Source organism: Oncorhynchus gorbuscha, linkage group LG18 (assembly GCF_021184085.1).
Source record: "Oncorhynchus gorbuscha isolate QuinsamMale2020 ecotype Even-year linkage group LG18, OgorEven_v1.0, whole genome shotgun sequence".
Classification (NCBI taxonomy): domain Eukaryota; kingdom Metazoa; phylum Chordata; class Actinopteri; order Salmoniformes; family Salmonidae; genus Oncorhynchus; species Oncorhynchus gorbuscha.
The window spans coordinates 53,424,191-53,448,733 of NC_060190.1; the positions used below are offsets into that span (position 1 = coordinate 53,424,191).

General features: G+C 44.4%; 3 protein-coding genes across 5 annotated transcripts in view; 2 read left to right on the forward strand and 1 right to left on the reverse strand.

Annotated features, from left to right (window-relative positions):
* The window catches only part of LOC124004279 (immunoglobulin superfamily member 21-like), a 328,369-nt gene extending 317,488 nt beyond the window's left edge, over positions 1-10,881 (forward strand). For all 3 annotated transcript variants that reach the window (XM_046313063.1, XM_046313064.1, XM_046313065.1), the window contains exons 8-10: positions 6,688-6,880; positions 9,385-9,423; positions 10,697-10,881. In XM_046313063.1, the coding sequence (XP_046169019.1) occupies positions 6,688-6,880; positions 9,385-9,423; positions 10,697-10,779 (315 nt within the window). In that variant the 3' untranslated portion in view covers positions 10,780-10,881. The remainder of the gene's footprint in view (positions 1-6,687; positions 6,881-9,384; positions 9,424-10,696) is intronic.
* Positions 10,882-17,981: 7,100 nt separating this feature from the next.
* klhdc7a (kelch domain containing 7A) lies at positions 17,982-20,993 on the forward strand. Its single transcript, XM_046312017.1, has one exon. The coding sequence runs from the start codon at positions 18,113-18,115 to the stop codon at positions 20,468-20,470; it is 2,358 nt and encodes a 785-aa protein (XP_046167973.1). The 5' UTR covers positions 17,982-18,112; the 3' UTR covers positions 20,471-20,993.
* A 135-nt stretch (positions 20,994-21,128) lies between these two features.
* LOC124003976 (uncharacterized protein C1orf158-like) lies at positions 21,129-24,346 on the reverse strand. Its single transcript, XM_046312680.1, has 4 exons — positions 24,116-24,346; positions 23,395-23,505; positions 23,009-23,183; positions 21,129-22,633 (listed from the first exon to the last, which is right to left on the reverse strand). Exons 1-4 carry the CDS (start codon positions 24,245-24,247, stop codon positions 22,353-22,355), a joined length of 699 nt encoding a protein of 232 aa, XP_046168636.1. The 5' UTR covers positions 24,248-24,346; the 3' UTR covers positions 21,129-22,352.
* Between the last annotated feature and the right edge of the window lie 197 nt (positions 24,347-24,543).

Below are 24,543 nucleotides of genomic sequence, written 5' to 3' on the forward strand. Positions count from 1 at the left end.
CTCAGCAGAGCAGAGTGAGGGTTTGTTCCTGCTAGAGCATTCCAGTTAGGAGTTTTTTTATTTTTATACTATCATCCTCTGTCAAAAAAATACAATCTTTCCTGCAGTGTGAATGGTATTTAGCTGATCCCCATCTCAGTGACAGGGATGACACAGTGGTGGCGCAGGTAGAGAGGATAAGGTTAATCCTGATAGGCCATGCTAATGAACCAGCAAACCAATCGCCTTTGTTACTGTTCATTCACTGCTTCATGAATTTCTGGACATGATAGCACTGTTTGTGTTCATAAGGTGTATGTTTGTCATTGTTTTGTTCTGGTTTGCTACTTTTGAATTGAAGAGGATCTAATCATGACACTGATCCGGTGCCTTTAAGTTTAGTGTAGTGCAGCAGGCTGAAACCTGGGCAGATGTATGTGAGTATCTCCACCCACTGATCTCATGGTATTTGAAGTTGTCCTTTGAATAGTGTTAAGAATGGTCACTATAAACAGGCTTGACTGGGACGTACAGACAATTGGGCCCTTCGGAAGCAGAAAAGTAAATCTCCCTTATCCTTCACTGGACCAAGGCTCTGAGGTTTCACCAGTAGATAATATTTAGTGCTAAATATTTTACCTCTTTTGGCTTCTCATAGTGTGATAAAAAATATATCAGTATCCCCTACGGTTTATAGTATCAGAATAATGCATAATCACAAAGTGTGGGGTTTTGCCTTTCTTTCCATTGATATGCTTAGTCCCCAATCTGTGGTAATACACATGAAGATGAGAAAGGCACTGACTCTTTCATTGGGGCTGGTCTTTTTAATTTGGTTTCTCTAAGGCCGTTGGGGATATGTGACAGGAAGGTCTCACTCGGACCTTTCAATGTTTTTTATTATCTTGGTGTGACCTTATTGTAACGGTTTTCTAATGGTGAAGGAGAGTCAGACCAAAACGCAGCGTGTAGATTGCGATCCATGTTTAATAAAACAAACGTAACACGAATCAATACAAAACAATAAACGTAACGAAAACCGAAAACAGCCTATACTTGTCATGCAGGTGATAGAGGACCCAAAAGCGACTTAACAGAAACAGAGTTTATTCAAGTCCAAACAGGGAATAACAGAAATCCTCTAGTCTGTAGAGGGGAATGACAAGAGAAGCGGCCACAGACTGCAGGTCTTTAGGCGCAGGCCGTAGTAGACAGAGACACCTGCTCACACGCAGCATCTGATGAAGGCAAAAAACACGACAGGACAGGGCGAAACACAATCACAGCATGGTGAATACAAAACAAGGAACCGACGGGACAGGAACGGAACACAAAGGAATAAATAGGGACTCTAATCAGGGGAAAGGATCGGGAACAGGTGTGGGAAGACTAAATGATGATTAGGGGAATAGGAACAGCTGGGAGCAGGAACGGAACGATAGAGAGAGGAGAGAGAGGGAGGGGGGAGAGAGAGGGATAGAAAAAGGGAACGAACCTAATAAGACCAGCAGGGGGGAAACGAACAGAAGGAAAAGCAAAATGACAAGATGATATAAGACAAAACATGACAGTACCCCCACTCACCGAGCGCCTCCTGGCGCTCTCGAGGAGGAACACTGGCGGCAACGGAGGAAATCATAGATCAAACGGTCCAGCACGTCCCGAGAAAGAACCCAACTCCTCTCCTCAGGACCGTAACGAAAAACGATAAAAAGGGAAACTAGGTACTACTCTAAAAAAAATGAGAACTAGGGACAGACTGAGACACAGCAAGGGCAGGAACAAGAACAGGAGAGATGCGATGGCAGGGAACAGACTGAGACCCAGCAAGACCAGGAGCAGAAGCAGAAAAAAAAATTACCAGACTTCTTCTGCGCGCAGTCTACGAAACGGCGCGTGTCACGCTCCTGAGTCGGCCACCAAAAGCGCTGGCGAATAGACGCAAGAGTGCCTCGAACACCGGGATGACCAGCTAACTTGGCAGAGTGAGCCCACTGAAGAACAGCCAGACGAGTGGAAACAGGAACGAAAAGGAGGTTACTAGGACAAGCGCGCGGCGACGCAGTGTGCGTGAGTGCTTGCTTAACCTGTCTTTCAATTCCCCAGACTGTCAACCCGACAACACGCCCATAAGGAAGAATCCCCTCGAGATCAGTAGAAGCCACAGAAGAACTAAACAGACGGGATAAGGCATCAGGCTTGGTGTTCTTGCTACCCGGACGGTAAGAAATCACAAACTCGAAACGAGCGAAAAACAACGCCCAACGAGCTTGACGGGCATTAAGTCGTTTGGCAGAACGGATGTACTCAAGGTTCTTATGGTCTGTCCAAACGACAAAAGGAACGGTCACCCCCTCCAACCACTGTCGCCATTCGCCAGGGCTAAGCGGATGGCGAGCAGTTCACGGTTACCCACATCATAGTTGCGCTCAGATGGCGACAGGCGATGAGAAAAATAAGCGCAAGGATGAACCTTATCGTCAGACTGGAAGCGCTGGGATAGAATGGCTCCCACGCCTACCTCTGAAGCGTCAACCTCGACAATGAATTGTCTAGTGACGTCAGGAGTAACGAGGATAGGAGCGGACGTAAAACGTTCTTTTAGAAGATCAAAAGCTCCCTGGGCGGAACCGGACCACTTAAAACACGTCTTGACAGAAGTAAGAGCTGTGAGAGGGGCAGCAACTTGACCGAAATTACGAATGAAACGCCGATAGAAATTAGCGAAACCTAAAAAGCGCTGCAACTCGACACGTGACCTTGGAACGGGCCAATCACTGACAGCTTGGACCTTAGCGGAATCCATCTGAATGCCTTCAGCGGAAATAACAGAACCGAGAAAAGTAACGGAGGAGACATGAAAAGAGCACTTCTCAGCCTTTACGTAGAGACAATTCTCAAAAGGCGCTTCGAACGTGCTGAACATGAATCTCGAGTGACGGAGAAAAAAATCAGGATATCGTCAAGATAGACAAAAACAAAAATGTTCAGCATGTCTCTCAGAACATCATTAACTAATGCCTGAAAAACAGCTGGCGCATTGGCGAGACCGAACGGCAGAACCCGGTACTCAAAATGCCCTAACGGAGTGTTAAACGCCGTTTTCCACTCGTCCCCCTCTCTGATGCGCACGAGATGGTAAGCGTTACGAAGGTCCAACTTAGTAAAGCACCTGGCTCCCTGCAGAATCTCGAAGGCTGATGACATAAGGGGAAGCGGATAACGATTCTTAACCGTTATGTCATTCAGCCCTCGATAATCCACGCAGGGGCGCAGAGGTCCTTCTTCTTAACAAAAAGAACGGAGAAGAAGAAGGCACTATGGTACCGGCGTCAAGAGACACAGACAAATAATCCTCGAGAGCCTTACGTTCGGGAGCCGACAGAGAGTATAGTCTACCTCGAGGAGGAGTGGTCCCCGGAAGGAGATCAATACTACAATCATACGACCGGTGAGGAGGAAGGGAGTTGGCTCGGGACCGACTGAAGACCGTGCGCAGATCATGATATTCCTCCGGCACTCCTGTCAAATCGCCAGGTTCCTCCTGGGAAGTAGGGACAGAAGAAACGGGAGGGATGGCAGACATTAAACACTTACACATGACAAGAAACGTTCCAGGATAGGATAGAATTACTAGACCAATTAATAGAAGGATTATGACATACTAGCCAGGGATGACCCAAAACAACAGGTGTAAACGGTGAACGGAAAATCAAAAAAGAAATAGTCTCACTGTGGTTACCAGATACTGTGAGGGTTAAAGGTAGTGTCTCAAATCTGATACTGGGAAGATGACTACCATCTAAGGCAAACATGGGCGTAGGCTTGTCTAACGGTCTGAAAGGAATGTTATGTTTCCGAACCCATGCTTCGTCCATGAAACAACCCTCAGCCCCAGAGTCAATCAAGGCACTGCATGTAGCACCCGAACCGGTCCAGCGTAGATGGACCGACATAGTAGTACAAGATCTAGATGAAGAGACCAGAGTAGTAGCGCTCACCAGTAGCCCTCCGCTTACTGATGGGCTCTGGCCTCTTACTGGACATGAATTAACAAAATGTCCAGCAACTCCGCAATAGAGGCACAGGCGGTTGGTGATCCTCCGTTCCCTCTCCTTAGTCGAGATGCGAATCCCTCCCAGCTGCATGGGCTCAGTCTCAAAGCCAGAGGAGGGAGATGGTTGCGATGCGGAGCAGGGAAACACCGTTGATGCGAGCTCTCTTCCACGAGCCCGGTGACGAAGATCTACCCGTCGTTCTATGCGGATGGCGAGAGCAATCAAAGAGTCCACATCTGAAGGAACCTCCCGGGAGAGAATCTCATCCTTAACCACTGCGTGGAGTCCCTCCAGAAAACGAGCGAGCAGCGCCGGCTCGTTCCACTCACTAGAGGCAGCAAGAGTGCGAAACTCAATAGAATAATCCGTTATGGACCGTTCACCTTGGCATAAGGAAGCCAGGGCCCTAGAAGCCTCCCTACCAAAAACTGAACGGTCAAAAACCCGAATCATCTCCTCTTTAAAGTTCTGGAACTTGTTAGAGCAATCAGCCCTTGCCTCCCAGATAGCTGTGCCCCATTCTCGAGCCCGGCCAGTAAGGAGTGAAATGACGTAAGCAACCCGAGCTCTCTCTCTAGAGTATGTGTTGGGTTGGAGAGAGAACACAATCTCACACTGCGTGAGAAAGGAGCGGCACTCAGTGGGCTGCCCGGAGTAGCAAGGTGGGTTATTAACCCTAGGTTCTGGAGGCTCGGCAGGCCAGGAAGTAACAGGTGGCACGAGACGTAGACTCTGGAACTGTCCAGAGAGGTCGGAAACCTGAGCGGCCAGGTTCTCCACGGCATGGCGAGCAGCAGACAATTCCTGCTCGTGTCTGCCGAGCATGGCTCCTTGGATCTCGACGGCAGTGTAACGAGCGTCTGAAGTCGCTGGGTCCATTACTTGGTCGGTTCCTTCTGTCATGCAGGTGATAGAGGACCCAAAAGCGACTTAACAGAAACAGAGTTTATTCAAGTCCAAACAGGGAATAACAGAAATCCTCTAGTCTGTAGAGGGGAATGACAAGAGAAGCGGCCACAGACTGCAGGTCGCTTTCGGGTAGGCGCAGGCCGTAGTAGACAGAGACACCTGCTCACACGCAGCATCTGATGAAGGCAAAAAACACGACAGGACAGGGCGAAACACAATCACAGCATGGTGAATACAAAACAAGGAACCGACGGGACAGGAACGGAACACAAAGGAATAAATAGGGACTCTAATCAGGGGAAAGGATCGGGAACAGGTGTGGGAAGACTAAATGATGATTAGGGGAATAGGAACAGCTGGGAGCAGGAACGGAACGATAGAGAGAGGAGAGAGAGGGAGGGGGAGAGAGAGGGATAGAAAAAGGGAACGAACCTAATAAGACCAGCAGGGGGAAACGAACAGAAGGAAAAGCAAAATGACAAGATGATATAAGACAAAACATGACAATACTTGTGTTAACTAACACAGCACAAGGACATCAACACACTACAGACAATCATCCACAACACAACCAAAGAATATGGCTGCCTAAATATGGTTCCCAATCAGAGACAACGATAAACACCTGCCTCTGATTGAGAACCACTTCAGACAGCCATAGACTTACCTAGAACACCCCACTAAGCTACAATCCCACTACATACACACCACATACAAAAACCCATGTCACACTCTGGCCTGACCAAATAAATGAAGATAAACACAAAATACTTCGACCAGGGCGTGACACTTATGACATGAGACTATCCCGGATCAACAAAACCCTTTCGCTTCTGTCATCATGTGAATTCGGAGGTTCAATAACTCTTATCAGCACAGTCGTTTTTGAAAGGTGACACAAATCACACCAGCGTAGTCAGAACGATGACAAACCAGCTCGTCAAGGCAGATATTCAGTTCATTAAAGCATTTCTATGGGTCACACAAGGTGGCAAGAGTCAAGTCGTCGTAGATTCTTTAAAAGGGCTGGGATGTCACATTTCTAATTGCTAAAAGAAAATCTAGTCAGATTATCACCAACAGTTAGTTTATCTTAATGGAATTTCATTCTGTTGCATCACACTTTTCTTCAGGAATAGATGTCAACCGTTTGTCAATCTCTTTGTCCCCTTTCACCCAAGATGATTGACGGCAACATATTTGTCCCTCAGTCCTGCAGTCCTGAGTTCCCTAGCCAGTTCTTCTTTGACCATGTGTGGAGTGATCATCATTCCTGATGATGTGTTGTTCCCTTTGAATAACCTTTGAGCGCCACAACCCCTCATACCACTCTCTCTACTTAACGCCCTCTCCTCCCCTGCTGACGTGTTCTCCAGCTGACTTGATTCTAATAACATGTCTGTTTCCAGCAGATGGCAGAAAAGACATCCAGAGGAGGACAGCAGGAAGGCTTATTCTCTGAGGGAGAATAGCCCTCTTAATAACCATGACAACCCTTTTGAAAAGGGAAATATTTTAAAACTGTGTGGGGAACTCTCTGAAGAGGCATGAGAATGAGAAACATTTTGTAAATGTAGTGTTGATTATTAATGCATGCTGTTAACTCACCATTGCGTTTGGGGGAAATAGCGTGTATTATTCATGTAGCCTTTGTTCTTAATCTCTTGGCTGGGACTTATCTATTTTTCCCCTCTTGTCCCTCCCTCCCTTCCTCACACACACTGCGGTGGTCTGGTGATAGAATGAGGTGTTCCCTGAGCCCCTCTTCACCTGGACCCGGGTCGGGGGCCGTCTGCTGGACGGGAGTGCCGAGTGGGATGGGAAGGAGCTGATTTTGGAGAGAGTGCCAGCCGAACTCAACGGCTCCATGTATCGCTGCACGGCCCAGAATCCCCTGGGCTCCACGGACACGCACACTCGCCTCATCGTCTTTGGTACGTGTCCAAACTCATCACCATATTCTCTAATCCTAGAGAGCATTGCAGAAAATCTCAAACTTAACACTAATTCTTATTCATGGGATATTTTATTCCCACTATTCAAAGGAATATCTTTATTCAAATTTCAAACACCATTAAATTTGTGTTTCAACGGTTAATATTATTCATCCACATACTGTAAAGTGTTAAGCATCGCATTTATGTAAAAAAAAAAGAAGAGATTTGTGGCCATTTTTAGAAATGATTTATCTATGCAAACTAAGTGCATGATTAATAAGTGATTGTATCACTAAATGACTCAACAATGCCTCTCCAACAAAGGCTGATTTACATAAGTGAGTAATGCCTCTCATCTGGGTGAGTAAAAATCCAACAGCCATTAGAATCCCACAAGCAGCGTGTATTGTACCCATTTTCTCCAACACTGACTGCTACTAATCACATGAGAGGCCCATAATATAATAAATCATATTTTTTGTTGACAGTGTCATCCCACCTCTTTGTTCAACGACCCACCACGTGCAAGCTAGATCAGTCTTTTCATGATGTGCTATTTATCGCAGTCCCAGTTTGCTTTAGTTGATGTGGGAGTTGGACTGTTTGCTGACTATTACTCTTGTACTGTATGTCCTGCTGTCCTGGATGTGTTTACCCTTGAGCCCTTTGGAATTAAAACTGATCAGAGGCCTGTCAATCATAGCTGCTCTACTTTAATCAAATCTGCTGCTCCGAGGATGAATGACTTCTCCTATGTATTATATATTCTCTACTCTCATTTTAGAGGTAACTGCTGTGCAAGAGATGGAACTGATATACACTGAATGTACAAACCATTAAGAACACCTGCTCTTCATACAAGATAGACTGACCAGAGGAATCCAGTTTAAAGCTATTATTCCTTATTGGTGTCACTTGTTAAGTCCACTTCAATCAGTGTAGATGAAGGGGAGGAGACAGGTTAAAGAAGGACGTTTAAGCCTTGATAATGTTGAGACATTGTGTGTGCCATTCAGAGGGTGAATTGGCAAGACAAAAGATTTAAGTGCCTTTGAACAGGGTATGATAGTAGGTGACAGGCTCAGCAGTTTGAGTGTGTAAAGAATTGCAACGCTGCTGAATTTTTCACACTCGTCAGTTTCCCGTGTGTATCAAGAATGGTCCACCACCCAAAGGACATCCAGACAATTTGACACAACTGTGAGAAGCATTGGAGTCAACAAGGGCCAGTATCCCTGTGGTACGCGTTCGATACCTTGTAGACTGTTCTGGGGTCAAAGGGGGTGCAAGTCAATATTAGGCATGTCTTCCTAATGTTTGGTACACCCAGTGTAAATTGTAGTCGAAATGCGTTCATATGTTCAAGGGCTAGTGTCTAGGGTTAACATATTCACAGGACATGGTAATCTGCTTACATTGCTATAATGTAACTAAGAAACAATCTGTCCATGATTTATAAATCCCCACCTTGACATCCTTCCGTGAGCACGATTTAGAAAATGTCAGAAATGTACAAATTGTTGAAAGGGCTCAAATAGCCTCCTTCTAGGGAAACTGACACTTTGGGAAGGTGTTACCTTGGGGAGCGTTTTGGTAGAAAGAGCACTAATGCTTATTTAACACCCGGATGCCCGATCAGTTGTCATCGGCTATGTGTGGAGTGTAGGCTATCTGTCTACGTCTATATCCTAGATAGCTTCCACTCATACTTAGGGGAGCTAAATGGTGATTGAGTGACCTTGGCACCATCCCCCGTGGCCTTGAAATGAGACACTTTTCTCTCCAGGGGCAGGGTGGATATTTGGAGCTCTGCTCACTTGGCTAACTGTTCATTATACATCATCAGGTATAATAGAGTATAAGGATGGGATGCTATTGAGACTCTCCACTGGCAGAAAGCAGTACTCATATCTTAATGATGAACATCTCCAAGCACCTTAGATATAATACCCTCGGTGATTACACTGAAGTGACTCAGCAGTGAAGAGGCGGGCTGTCACAAACCCACTGATATCTCTCTGTCTTTGTGACTGAGTGGGGAAATCACATGTGGATGCTGAAAGACCAGCAGTTCGGGGAGTTTGTTAGAATAGGAGCTCTGCTGTTGCCTTCTTGTCGGACCACTGTTCTAACTGCTGCTCTGGCTTGTTCTGTCAGAGTACCCAATGTTAACAGCTCTATTAATACAGACTCACCAGGGGGATGTTATTTTACATGAGCTTTAGGAACAGCTCTCTATTTTCTCCTCATCTCACTTATTTTGCCTCTCTCTCTCTCTCTCTCTCTCTCTCTCTCTCTCGCTCTCTCTCTTTCTCTCTCTCCCTATCTCTCTCTCCCTCTCTCTCTCTCTCTCTCTCTCTCTCTCTCTCTCTCTCTCTCTCTCTCTCTCTCTCTCTCTCTCTCTCTCTCTCTCTCTCTCTCTCTCTCTCTCTCTCTCTCTCTTTCTCTTTCTCTTGCTCTCTCTCCCTCTCTCTCCGTTTCCCCTTCATGTCTCTCAACAGAAAATCCGGCCATGATGAAAAACACTCAGAATCCGAACAGTAAGTATGGCAGCTATGAAGACGATTGACAGAGAAAGTTTCTATTGTTGTCTTTTAAAAAGCATTTCTCCTGTTTGTTTGCTTCTCACACATTTCTCAAGATCTGCAATGACAAGCATGCAATTTGTATCCAAAATGGCACAGTAACAAAGGACTTCTAGCTACTTCTCGGTTAGCGTTTGATGTATAAGCAAACTGACGACAGGTGTAGACATGTCTATCATTCTATCATCAACACAAGGGAACAGATTAACCAGAAATCTCTCCCCTCTATGTTCAGATACAATCATGTTTCAGTCACTATCCACTTTTGTCACTTTGTGAGAACTGTGATATTAGAGTTGTATCATACCCAGTGTGAGGCCTCATTTGCAGCACCTCAGATTATCATATGTAAAGATAAGGGATTATCAGAGGAAGCCCATAGGTATATGAGTGTTCTCTCTCAGTCTCTTTCTGCTGCTCTGCTTGCCGTATTTTACGGATGTATATTTGAATATGCAAATGATCCGGCAAGCACAGGGGCAGGTGTGCCACAGCAAGGACAGAATCAGGTCAACGTGGAAGCCACCGATCGCGGTGCGAGGCAGTGCGAGGCACAGACATGACTCGCATGCAAGTCAAATTGGTGTAGAACATGGCCCGAGAGGTCGCTGCACACATGTCTGAACGCTCAGTGGCTGATCGGCCCACTCCTCCCCCTGAGTGTGTGGGAAGATCACCCTATCAGTCAGTCAGAACAGGGGCTACAGCAGAGCAACAAACCAAGCGCCTCTTCCATCTCTGTCAGAGCTCCAATGCTCTGGCTGTCCTAACAAATGTTTTAGAATATTGATGATAATGGAAATTAACTGAGGGATAGAGACACAAGGGAAGGAGTGAAGGCAGTGGCCATAGTAGTTGTTTTTATTGCAATCCTACTTAAACAACTGGAGAACATGAGGCTATTTCAAGTGTAGTTCTAGCAGCAATACCATTTTTAGTGGAGAATGGGTTAAGCTGCCATAAAAGCAAAGAGACAGAATTGCCAATTGTCCTTGTATTGAAAGCCATTACCAGGGGATAACATCGGACCAAATCTGCCCTGTCAGTACATGATTTGGTTTCATTTAGTTTAACATTATGGCATAGAGGGTGAAAACAAATATCAATGTTTTAATTGAAATTCAAGTCTGCTTCGCCTTAATTATTTAGATTTAGTTTAGTTTGTGTGTGTCTAGTGATTGGATATTATAAATAGTGATCTGACTATGTCTTCCTCTGGCTCTTGCAGATGGAACCCCTCGCGTGGATGTGCTTGGACCTATATGGATGGTGCTGGCCCTGGTCCTCACAGTGACTGTGGAACTGACGTGAAACCTTCCAGCCAACACACACAATACACAATACACAATACACAACACACACACACACACACACACACACACACACACACACACACACACACACACACACACACACACACACACACACACACACACACACACACACACACACACACACACACACACACACACACACACACACACACACACACACATATCCCAAGCCCCTCCAACACACACCCACACCACACACACAGTCCTGCAAGCCTTTTCCAGTCATCCAACAGGCCCTCCATGCGTCAGTCTTTCAGGAACCAGTGCCACCACCCGATGGCCGATGGCCCTCCACTCTGTTTTTGTAATGAAATGATAACCAAGATTATAATATAAAGAAAACAGCATAACGTACTGAACATGAGAATAACCACCTCCAGTAATCCCCTTCCCCACACCTTCTTTTTTGTTTATTGTCCCACCTCTGCCTGTTGATCAATAAAAATCAGTTGCTAAAAAAGGGGGGAAAAAGCATTTGGGTTTGTTTTGATATGTTCAAACATAGCAGGAGTTGACTGTGGAGAGAGACATGAACCGACCGGTGTTGGCAGGCCCACCACATTGACCCCACCCAATTGTCCCATTCACTGGGCTGTGCTGTACCCAATCTTTAAACTACAGATGAACAACTGGAAACTAAATACTCAATGAGAACATTGTTTTTTATTGCTAATCGGTTGTTGTTTTTTTCCGGATGGCTTGGAATGTGCAATAGGACTAAACGCAAAGAGAAAATGGATCATCTTCTTTTTGAGTGTATTTTGTGTGCATCCGCGTAAATATTGAAGATAATCAGAGGTTTTATGGGTTCAGGTGGTTGAATGGTTGATGAAGAGTTGTGAGGGTTTGCAGCAGCTCACAGCCTTTGTTTGTATTTCCTCATCCTTTCTTGCTGTTTCCAGAGATAATCCTATAGGCTGTCAGGACAGAATCGTCTTGAAATGAGGATAGAAAAAAACAATGCAAGTACAGTATCTTACATTATGTCCGTCGTTCGGGGTTGTGGTGCATGTGACGTTTGACAATTCTTTCTCCTTTTCATGTGTCGCAGTGCTCAACATCTCATTGTCACTGGCCTGTAAATCCAGTTATTTACTTGTTGCATACTATCTTAAGTGACCTGCGTTGTGTACAATATGTAACTCTTCCCCCTGACATCTACTAGTAGGGTCATGTTATCCACCATTCCAGGAAGATGCTCACCCGACGCAGGGTGTAAACAGGGTTGTTGCATTTGTTTCATATCACCTGTATTAAAATGGAGAGATTATCAAATCATTTGGTTGGACTTTACTTCTACAACCTAACTGTGTTTAAAATGACATGCAGTAAACGACCTTCTTGTCTTTACCATGGAAGATAGATAAACCTACCTAATTCATTCTTACTTCTAAAGGCCTACTTAATCACATCTTGGATAACAGGATGTCAATATACATACAAAACCGTTAGAATAATCCCATCCCATAATAATGAGGAATCTAATGTATACAGTAATGGTTACTTTGAGGTCATGGTTAAGTGTATATGGATGAATTTGGCTGGAATATTTGATGATCCTTCCAGATGTTTTTACCTCCAGAATATCCCTTGGGCCATCTTTTCTTTACAGAATATCTATACTAAAGCTGGCGATTAACACATGATTTAGCTGCCCTTCACAACTTTTCAAATCTGTCTTGGGCTTGTCTGAAAGACTCCAGTTTCTGGAAATAATTAGGTTGGAATATACAGCATTCTGACATTGCCATTAACCCCTTTCTACTGCTCAGTATGTCTGTCTACGCTCCACTGTCACACTGTGAGGGGTTTGCTTACTGCAAAAGCATCCTGCGTCAGAAATTCTGGAGAATTGCAATTTAAGCTATTCTAGATACACCGTGTATTAAAGGATTAAGGCTTAAACCAGCAGAGAGGTAAGAGGGGAGATTTTTAGGGCTTAATAGAACGGATAGAGCCATCCTTATGAGGACGGGGTCGTCTCACCTTGCTAAATTACAATCAGGGGCGGATTGGCCATCTGGCAATTCTGGCAAATGGGTGGTCTGGTTGAATTTTACACACAGAAATATTTTTTATATATAAATATAACAATAAAAAGTCACACGGAAAGTAGGCCATGGGTCTGTTAAGATTTATTTTTAAGATGTTTGCGCAATTTCTCTGTTATACTCATCTATAGTGAGCCTTTGACTGATCAGTTGGCAATGGCCGGCCCCGGTTTTGTGATGGGCTAAGCTGAGGTCACGCAACATTTAAAGTCAAACGTCAGCAAAGAGACATGCTCCAACTCTGTCATCAGTTAAGACAGGCAAGATCATGGATCATATAAAAATATAAGGGTGCCTATAAATTTAGAAAGAGCAAATTCTACATTTTCAACTCCCTCAGAACTTCCTATTTTTTTGGGCGGCTAAAACCATAATTTGGTCAAACAGTAAAGTTCATTATTCTCATAATTCCTGTAATGAAACTGTCTGCTCTGCCGATGTGCTTGTTTTGCTGGGGCCTGCTGCTGTGATGAGCGAGCCACTCTCCTCTCCCCCATGCACTAGAGAGAAAAATGGGATCTGATTCTATAACAAAAACACAGCTTTGGAAGTTATGTCCCCTCTTTTCCTGTCGAAGCGAGGATGGTATCAGATTTCTGTAGGTATGGTTGAGAAACACTATACTGTAATGCCCAATGTTATGTTTCAGCATGGAGAACCGGCACGGAAGTAACACTTTCTTTTCTTTCCTATTTACTCAGAAATTGATAGAGCTAGGGCCACCATATTTTATGACAAACGTATATATGTCCTCTACCATTAAAAAGTGTCATTTCATCTCTAGGTTAATTGAGTTAAAACGAAATAAGTCGAAAACTGAATTATCGCAAATGTACTTTTGTACCTACCGGTGGGGCTGAAGAAACACAGGCTTGGGATGGAAGTAACGGCAGGCGAGAAGTGCATGTTTATTATTTGCTCATTACTTTCAACACATGTACTATAATCCATCATTTCATGTTTGTGTTGATTCAATAAATAAGGTTATAGGTTTGATATTTAAGAAAATGAACCATGAGTATTTTGCCAATATTTTGCCTTATAATATTAATCAGATTTAAAATGGATCACATAATAGCTATATTAACCATAATGTTCTCATCTCACTTTAATAGGAATGTAGTAAGATATGTTTTTTCAAAATGTTCATTGACTATTCCAGCTTAGCCTTCCCAATGTTACATCCGCACCACCCCTCTCTCTTGTAACTTCTCCCTGGATAGCATCCAAGACTACCAAGAATTTCTAACGTAAGCTGTCATTTAGTCACTAGTAGTGGTTAAGACAATAAAATGTGTTTGTAACCTTAAAAAATGAAACACAACTACAACAACAAAAAAACACTTCCAGATCTTTTTTATTCATTTTTTTTTCGCTCAATAAAATTGGCGGAGAGCACAGATATGAGGGCTTGTGTGGATAAAATGCCAGAGACCAATTCTTGTCCCAGTCCGCCCTTGAGTACAATTCACATTCAATTGTTTTAGAGATGAGTGCTGAGTAGCTAGGGAACAGTATGAGGGGAGGATATGAATGATAAATTGTAACTATCTTTTCAGTATTGTGTATTTGGATTCAAGAGGCACGTCATACTTTTCTTGTTCTTTTTTAGAAAACAGCTCCAAAAGCTATGATGAATGCATTAGGAAATGTGCATATTGTCTATCATTTTACTGCCTAAGTAAAATGCACATCATTACTTTGTTTACAAAATGATAAAGTCTGTGAGTTCAGGATATACTCATTTGTTTTCCTCATCATGTTTTTTAGAGTCCTCCTGAGGAAATGATGTATCCAGTCTCTAACTTACAAATGGTACATATGTACAGTGCATTCGGAATGTATTCAGACCCCTTGACCTTTTCCACGTTTTGTTACGTTACTGCCTTATTCTAAAATGGATTAAATCGGGGGGTTTTCACCCGTTAACGTACACACAATATCCAATAATGACAAAGCAAAAACAGGTTTTTAGAAATGTTTGCAAATGTAATAAAATAAACAAGATGTAAATACCACCATTTACATAGGTATCCAAAACCCTTTACTCAGTACTTTGTTGAAGCACCTTTGGCAACAATTACAGCCTCGAGTCTTCTTGGGTATGATGCTACAAGCTTGGCACACCTGTTTTGGGGGAGTTTCTCCCATTCTTCTCTGCAGATCCTCTCAAGCTATGTCAGGTTGGATGGGGAGCGTCACCACACAGCTATTTTCAGGTCTCTCCAGAGATGTTAGATCGAGTTCAAGTCTTTGCTCTGGCTGGGCCACTCAAGGACATTCAGTGACTTGTCCCGAAGCCACTCCTGCGTTGTCTTGGCTATGTGTTTAGGGTTGTTGTCCTGTTGGAAGGTGAACCTTTTCCCCAGTCAGAGGTCCTGAGTGCTCTGGAGCAGGTTTTCATCAAGGATCTCTCTGTAGTTTGCATCGTTCATCATTCTCTCAATCTTGACTAGTCTCCCAGTCCCTGCCACTGAAAAACATCCCCACAGTATGATGCTGTGATTCTGTAGCTCAGTTGGTAGAGCATGGCGCTTGTAACGCCAGGGTAGTGGGTTCGATCCCTGGGACCACCCATACGTAGAATGTATGCACACATGACTGTAAGTCGCTTTGGATAAAAGCGTCTGCTAAATGGCATATATTATTATGCTGCCACCACCATGCTTCACCATAGGGATGGTGCCAGGTTTCCTTCAGACGTGACACTTGGCATTCAGACCAAAGTGTTCAATCTTGGTTTCATCAGACCAAAGAATCTTGTTTCTCATGGTCTGAGAGTGCCTTTTGGCAAACTCCAATTAGGTTGTTGTGCCTTTTACTGAGGAGTGGCTGAGGAGTGGCCACTCTACCATAAAGGTCTGATTGGTAGAGTGTTGCAGAGATGGTTGTCCTTCTGGAAGGTTCTCCCATTTCCACAGAGGAAATCTGGAGCTTTGTTAGACTGACCATCTGGTTCTTGGTCACCTCCTTGACCAAGGCCCTTCTCCCCCGATAGCTCTGTTTTGCAGGGCAGCTCTAGAAAGAGTTTTGGTGGTTCCAAACTTCTTCCATTTAAGAATCACTGTTTTCTTGCTGCAGAAATGTTTTGGTACCCTTGGTTTTTGCTCTGACATGCAGTGTAAACTGTTGGACCTTATATAGACAGGTGTGTGCTATTTCAAATCATGTCCAATCAATTGAATTTACCACAGGTGGACTCCAATCAAGTTGTAGAAACATCTCAAGGATGATCAATGGAAACAGGATGCACCTGAGCTCAATTTCAAGTCTCATAGCAAAGGGTCTGAATACTTATGTAAATAATGTGTTTTTTTAAATAAATTTTCAAAAATGTCTAAAAACCTGTTACTGCTTTGTCATTATGGGGTATAGTGGGTAGATTGATAAATATTTTTTTTTATTTCATCCATTTTTAGAATAAGGCTGTAACATAACAAAATGTGGAAAAAGGGAAGGGTCTGAATAATTTCAGAATGCACTGTATGTGGATGTTCATTGAAGGCCCATCTATGATAAAAGAGATAGTGGACCAAATAAAAGCACACATCCTGGCTCTATTGTGTTTGTGTCGTGTTCCGGATATTTGTAGGGCATGCATATCTGATGGCCAACAGAGGAAATCGATGTAATCATGCTTGTAATGTATGCAATATATATTTTTCACATGTACATAACAAAATACACATATACACATCAATTGCTTTATCTTTTCACACGTCAGTGCTAAACTTGTCATCAGAATGGCCTTATGGTAATTACGCCCTCTGATAGTCATGTATAGCTATCGAGTTCACTTTCCCCTCATCCTACCTTATCTTAATCTATTACACACTCCACCTATCCTCCAAAAAGAACCCTTATGGTTATATGGTTCACCTTATATAGTTATGGCTGTTTAAACTGTTTACATTTCCCATTTCCTGTCCATATCTTATCACAATATCATTTCACAGGAGGAGAAGAGGTGAAAGTGTCTCCATACAACACTGCACATGCTGGCAATCATTTTGTTCTGCAGTGCTCCTGAATGGTACACCTGAGATGGCGGAGGCAGTGAGGAGAATGAGCTGCTTTTGTGTGACACCAGTGAATTATTCACGACTAACCACGCCGGCTGAATCCAGATCCCTTTATGGGCATCTGGAGCCTATGCTATCAGATGGCCAAATAGTGTCTATGTCACAGAGGACACCGGTCAAATGGCTCCCTGCAGGACACACCTCCCTGAGATCATCGCATCGCTGCCGGCCCAGCTCTTTGTTATGACCCTGGCCTCGGTCAAGCGTGTCGTTATTGGCAACACAAATTACAATTTGACAGCTTAACTGCAGTGACTGAGTGACAGGACTCAGGTGTGACAGAGATGTATGTATTGAATGTCAACGCAGTCTATAAATATGGATGATATTGTCAGATTCATACAGTCAACATTCCTTTTTGGCATTGAGGCTCTGTCTTACAGTACGGTGTGTGATAGAAATGCACTTACCCAGTCATTGTTTTTAGAAGTCTGTGCTTAAATGTATAGTTAATTTCTATAAGAACATGATCCCTGGCCTCTTTTCCTGTTGTAGCTGAGCCAAAACCAATGTGTTGTATAGTGTGTTGTATAGTGAAAGATATTTCATCTTTAGTTTTGTCTGTGCAAACAACTATATCCTGGTCATGATGTCCTTAAATGTGACCAATCAGCCTTTCCCACGCCTTAGTCAAACCACGTCTTCAGCAGCCTGTCATGTGTTTGAACTGGATCATTATTTTCTTGTTGACATAGGTCTGAAATAGAGACATATGATCCAGGCCACTCCTCCAAATACAGTCATGTAAACGTTAGGCTCAACAGCACTATAGTCTGAATCTGTGTTTAACCTTGTGATGATATAGTTTCCAAATTGTTCAAACACTTAATTAAACCACTCAGTAAACAACATGATCAACTCATCTTGTGATGAGACAACAAATGTAAATATGTACACTGGAACTATCTAAGTATGACTGTTCTCTACGACATAGTGAAGGCCAGAGCAAACATGATCACCTGTTGCAGGTGGAATGTGACCGCTGCCCCGCCCCAACAGCGAGAGATGCAAATAGTGTTGGTATCAGTTTACAAGTTGTCCAGAGAGAAGAGAGAGAACAGACACAGTCATCAGACCTCTACAGCCTGTAGGTTACCAGCTACCATTGGCTAAGATGCACTGAAAAGAAATACCCAGACAAAAAGGTTGTTCACCTTGGCAACTCCTCCGTTTAGTCATGCCCATAGCAGATCTGCTGGGTGTCCAGTTCGACATGCAACTGCTGGGGAAGCTGACGTGTTCCGTGGCCGCTGTTCTGCTCATCTCCTGGGCTTACAGATTCTACAGCTCCAGGGGTACAGCAGCTAAACCCCAGCTCTATGTGAGGCCTCCTCCAGACAGGCCCACTGAAGCACCCATTGGAACCTGTCTGAACTGCAAGATGGAACTGCAAGCTCCAACCACAGCCAAACATGACACAAGAAGTGATGGGGACAAACAGCCTGGCCACTCACAGAGTGATGACCTGACACCTGACAAGACCAATACAGGGACAGGGGAAGGAAAAGTGACCCAGATTGAAGAAGCAGGCAAGTTCACAAACACTAAGGAAATGGCTGCATTACAGGAGGAATCGAATGTAGAGGAGGACAACAGCTTGGAGTTGGAGGAAGATTTCCCCGTGTTTGTTGAGGAGGCTGAGATTGAGACCAATAATTGTATGTTTGGATCCATCTTGAAACTCCCTGATCCTAATGACAGTGGGCTGGCCAGCCCATCAGGCCGTCGATCCCCTTGCTTTCTGCAGAGGCTTGAGGGCAGTGTGGGGCTGGGTGTTGGCAGAGAGCTGCGGCAGGACCTGGGGCTTCAGGGGGCCTACTCCAGCTTTCTCTCCAAGGCAGAGATCACAGTGGAGGATGCCAACCTTGTGATGGAAGGACCTGGGGACCAGAGCATTGTGCGGGGAAAGATCTATGAATACTTTGTGGAATCTTCCTCGCACTCCATCACAGACTCCATATTGGGTCAGTTTGAGGGGAATTCACTGGACTCACAGTCTGTGAAATTTGGAAGCCGTGGCAGCAGCCTCACTGAGCCTCCCTCGTCCCTAAGCCCCATCATCATGCGTGATCTGGTTTTGCCACAGAGTCCTGATGAGAGGCCGTTCTCCCCAGTTAGTCCGGAGCCCACATCTCCCATCAAGCCGGGTCTCATACGCAAGGAGAGCTACCTCACAGCGGCTGAACATTCAGAACTCCTGATCACCTCTCTGATACCCAGAGCCTCGACCCAGCTGAGGCCCCACTCTCAGGCCTATTCATCAGGGGATCCCAGCCCTGTCAGTCCCCTCAGTCCCACAACAGACACCAGGGGCCCCAGTGCATGGGAGAAGCCCAGCCTAGAAACCATAGCTGGGGCTAGATTTGTAAATCTGCCTCAAGAAAACATGGGCAGCTCAGAGTTGGAGAGCTTAAAGGCCAAACTTGATTTGGGCAACTGCATGGAGGTGCTGGAGCAGTCTAAGAAGCATGGGCAGGCCCCTCTGCAGCAGGCAGCCCTCAGAGTGATGTCTGACAACTACCTTCAGGTCCTCAGGGACCCAGGTCTGTATGGGATGCTGAGAGCAGGCGAGCGGGATGAGATTCAGAAACAGCGCATGAGAGGAAGGCAGTTCTTAGTGGCAGCCAACATGGTCCCTCAGGACTGGGTGGGGAGTAGTCCTCAAGGGACAAAAACAGAGCAGCGAGCCACCAACAAGCCATCCAGTGGTCTCTACTGCTATGATGATTATATAGACAGCTGGCACCGATTCTGTCCCATCCCGCAGGAAGTCATCTCCAAAGGCTGTGCCGTGTGCACTATGGACAACTACTTATTTGTAGCAGTGGGGGGCTGCCAGCAGGGCGCAGACAGAGAGATGAAACCTTCCAAGAGAGTGTTCTGCTACAACCCTGTAACGTCCATTTGGAAAGAGATCAGTCCAATGAATGAGTCCAGGCCCCACTGCAAACTGGCAGCCCTGCAGGGCTGCATCTATGCCATCGGAGGGGAGTGTCTGTCTACCGTAGAGCGCTATGACCCCCGCTCTGACAGATGGACTTTTGTGGCCCCACTGCCCAATGATACATTTGCTGTGGCCCATCATGTCACGGTGTGTAATGGGGAACTCTTTGTTCTAGGGGGAACATTGAGATACACACTGTTGCGCTACAACCCAAAGACCAATGTGTGGAGGAAAAGTGCAATAACGGGAAGCAAAATGAGGACCACCGAGATAGTGGGAGTAGGAAACTTTCTGTATCGATTTGATGTCAACCCACAGCTAGGCATCAGTGTGTACCGCTACCACACCGTGGCACGACTATGGTATGAATGCTGCACCAAACGCCTCGCCCACTGCCCTGCCTTTCAGTGTGTTGTTGTGGACAACACCATCTACTGCATATGCCACCAGTTCACCATGAGGTTCCTGGCTGATGAGATCTCTCCGAGCTTCGTAGCGGATGATTTGAGTGTCCTCACTGCAGCTAAGGGCATCCTTTTCCCCTTTGTACTCTCACTTCCTGATAAGAAAGCTCTCCAGACCAGTGTGTGACCAGGAATGATTCTCCTCAGCACAGACAAGGACAGAGCAGTGAGGGAGTATCTTGTGTTTTTATGCACCCAGGCCATTTTCATAGCTGAGAGTGTCCTACTGGGAAGGACAGCTGTCTTAATCAGAGGCAATGAAAGTAAAATATTAACGCCATTAATGGTAATTAGACTACTGCTTGTTTAGATTTATTCAGGGTGTACTGCCATAGAAACTCCATGTTTTTGCTGCTTGTTCTTTTCATTTCCCTCCTTCCTTGCACTACCGAGTTACTTCTAAATCATGCAAATATACAAATAATGAATAAACAAGTCTTAAGTTAATTCACTCAACCATAATGCTTTGAAGTAGTGGGTTGATATGATAATAATCCATCACAGCAGGCATCTGTGTAGGGTGCAAACATTAGTCACACAGGACTGGACTCGATACAATTATCCACAGTTGGTCTGTAAATATGACATGATGTAGAAGGTTGTGACAGAGCATAATGTACTGCATGTGAGCTTCAATAAACAAAAGTCAATGCTACTTTTGAATCTCTTCTAAGATTGGAGTATAGTATTCGCCCGTTTTCTTCTGCTGTTGTTTTCAACATTGTTGATGTTAGAAGTTATTAATGCACCAACATAATGAATGACTGTAATGAAAGTACTCTTGATTTTATAAACAAATATTTATTGTTACATTTGTATAATATTAATCAGCAGAAGAAAGAAATGTGCAAAAAAAAAAACTGAAAGCAGTTCAGCATTGTGTTGGCATTTAAGTCATGTTGTTGAATCCTGATTTAAATGAAATATGTTTTCCTTCCAGACAGTGACTGATTTTCAATGATAAGTCATCAACAATTTAACAAACAGAGCTCTGCTGTGTGATGTGTCGTGTCTGACTGTAGAGTAAATCAATGAATTTGTAGGATGATAGATGTGGCGGTTAATTGATGTGTTGCATAATTACATCAACAATATACATGTTTGAATGAATGTTTAAATGTCTAATAGTTTTTTCATTCAAATCGAGTTGTCTCACAAAGAGCAATCATTGACTAAGAATAATTGAGTGGCACGACACCCTTGTCTGGGATTCCATTGTGTGACATGTCGCTATAGCGCCATCATGTGGCCTGACTAACCAAACATACAAAGGAGTAATTGATAACACATGATCTACCCACATTTTCTGACACAATAATCAACTTGAGTATTGAAATGAGTAACGGAGAGGCGGGCAGAGGGCTGCACTAGCTGAGGCAGCAGGAGAATAGAGACACAGATGGTTGACCATCAAACACATAAGCATCTTTTATTCCTCCTAATTAAACACTTTGATTCCCTGTAATTAAACACCTAATGGAATGGGAGTTAGACAGGTCCCCTCAGAGTTTGCCTTGCATCACTCATTGCTCCTGATATGGACACCCAGGTCAGCTCTGACCTCAACACTCTCTTTGATTTCCAAAGCATCTAGGCTAGGGTATTTGGTATTTTATTAGTATCCCCATTAGCTGTTGCGAAGGCAGCAGCTACTCTTCCTGTGTCTACACAAAACATGAAACATGACACAATACAAAACATTAATAGACAAGAACGGCAAATAGCGAAACAGTGAATTTAAAATATTAAGTGCAAGGAAAATAATTAGCATGTGATTATCCTAAATGTTCAGATGTGTTTTGCGGTCACTCCTTCCTTCCTACACACACACACACACACACACACACACACACACAGCCTAGATTTCAAGAGATTATAATGAGACTCCTGTTTAATTTGCTACATATTTTGATATCCCATATGTTCTGCTTCATTAAATTTTTCATGCCTTGGAGCACGGAGTATCGAAACAGCGTGTGAGGTGCCATCTCAGGGCCCGAGCTCTGTGTCTACACAACAGACAGGGGAGGGAGGATGCTGGCGGAGACTGAGTTGTCTGGGACCTGTCTGCAGGGCCGTTGTTTCAGATCCATGTCCTTGTTGATTCGATTGGCAGGATGGAGCTTACTGGAGTGGCCTCGTGGCACACTGGCGAAGCGGGGCTGGCAGAAAGCACTGAGTGGGTACTTCTGGTACGCTGACCTATACACACTCAGCGCAGGGAGGGGGGACTGCTGCTGGTCCAGACGGACCTGTCTAGACTCCACCAGGCCAAAGTTAGTTGGAGGTGCTGGAAGGGAGAAGGGAGGGAGAGAGAGGGCTCAGCTGTTACAGTGCTGCAGTCATTAATTATATCTGTGACAGATTTGGAACAATCCAAGGCCATTTATTCTGCCTGAACTTTAATTGTTGAACACTGCATCTTTGTTCTTCCCGGTTTTTCTTTACTTGAGACTAGTTTGTAATTACAGCTGACATTTTTCTGTGCCACAGTGAAGTAAATACAAGCTTTTTATAATTCAAACATACTATGCGATGATTTTTTACCATATACAAGTGGGTTTGTCAAACCAAGGTGCTCTGTTCCGTATGGGTTTTGCACTCAAAACTTGGTGGAACCAATGCTTTAGAAAGGGGTTATTCTAATGTTGACTTCCTTTCTTACCCAAGCTTGGGTGGTCAGACTTCTCTGGCGTCCACGCCAGCCTGTCTGGATGCCAGGAACGCAACGGAGGCAGGGTGGAGGTGCCCTGGCGCCCATACATCTCATCATAGAGGGTGACCAGGTAATGGGAGGGCAGCGTGCCATGGTGGGAGAGAAGCAGCTTAGCAGGAAGGCCCTGGAACGCAACGCAACCCACTATTCTACTGGCCATCCATTGCTTTAAAAACAATGGCAGATTGCACACTGTTTCTTTGATTGATTAGCTCATTACCTCTGGGGATACGAATAATCTAGGTTTAGATTTTGTTCTAACAGACTTTTAGGCCTAACTTGAATGGCATTTTGCTAATGCTAATGATATCATGATCCTGCTGTGTAAGACTGACCTCAGCTTTCCGCAGCGCCTCTCGTCTGAGGATGACGTCTGGCCGGTGGTCCCACTGTGGCTGGTAGTCTGCACGGTTGGTGCTGTTGGCTGTCTTACACTCTCGAGTGAACTGTCTTGGACAGACAGGGTAAATAGACAGGAAGAGGAGGAGGAGGGGGTGAGAGGAGGAGAGGAGGGATTGCTCAGCCACTTAAGCATGAGCTCAGCAAAGCTCACACTTCACCATCGATCCATGCTGTTGTACAGTATTTCTAAAGACATCCCTCTAGTCAGATCCTGAAGCAGCAGCCCGCGGCCCTGCCTGGCGTCAATGCAATTAGACTGCCTCTTGAGTCTCTCACACTGGGAGACTGTGCTGATGTAGCTTAACTGAAGCCCTCTAATTATTTTTGTATAGATTTGCAAACCGACAGAGAAGCAGCAGAACCATTGGAAACCAGCCATTGAACTAGTTTGTTGAAGATCTTTGGCTACAGAAAGCAGGAGGAACAGCACATTCTCACACTCAGTGCAGGTTTTTCTTGTGAGAATCTCATTTGGATCGAAAGAAAAGGCTGCTGCACCCACGCTTTGCTGTAATTAAAACTCTTAATAATGACTTTTGATGACTCTTGCCAAATGTTGCATTATTTGATGAATTGGCAACATTCATCACAGGCAATGCATGATAGCAACAGCAATTAATTGAAAATCCCAAAATAAATGATTAAAAACCATACCTGAAACTTATCTTCCACCCAGTTGCCAATAAGAACATTGTTTGCATACTTCTGCTCTATTCTCCAGCCAGGTTGGGTCCATTTATCATAACTCTTTTCCTGATTTCCCATACTGTATGTGGTACTGCACATGGTGTCACATACATCCGATTAAGAGCTGGTTTATTCCTAATATTAGAGCATAGTTAGATCAAACAGAACGGGATGATGGTGCATTTCACCTGCTCTCATTGTGACATAGAAAGAGGAAGCTCGGTTGCTATGGATACAGCAAACATTCTGTGACTGAAACAGAATAGTGGAACAGTAGTGGAGGCAAACTGAAGGCAAATGACCTGCATTGTGATAACACTTGCAGTACTTTAGAATGGTGCTGTATTTTTGAATGTCAGAGAATTCTGTTAGCATATAGCTCATACATGCAATAC

Excerpts from the sequence above, each read along its gene's own strand:
- LOC124003976 (XM_046312680.1), bottom strand. The coding sequence starts at position 24,247 with ATGTGCAGTACCACATACAGTATGGGAAATCAGGAAAAGAGTTATGAT. Across the intron at positions 23,184-23,394 it reads AGGCGCTGCGGAAAGCTGAG|GGCCTTCCTGCTAAGCTGCT; the intron begins GTCAGTCTTACA and ends GTTGCGTTCCAG. Across the intron at positions 22,634-23,008 it reads GTCTGACCACCCAAGCTTGG|CACCTCCAACTAACTTTGGC; the intron begins GTAAGAAAGGAA and ends TCTCCCTTCCAG.
- klhdc7a (XM_046312017.1), top strand. The coding sequence starts at position 18,113 with ATGCCCATAGCAGATCTGCTGGGTGTCCAGTTCGACATGCAACTGCTG.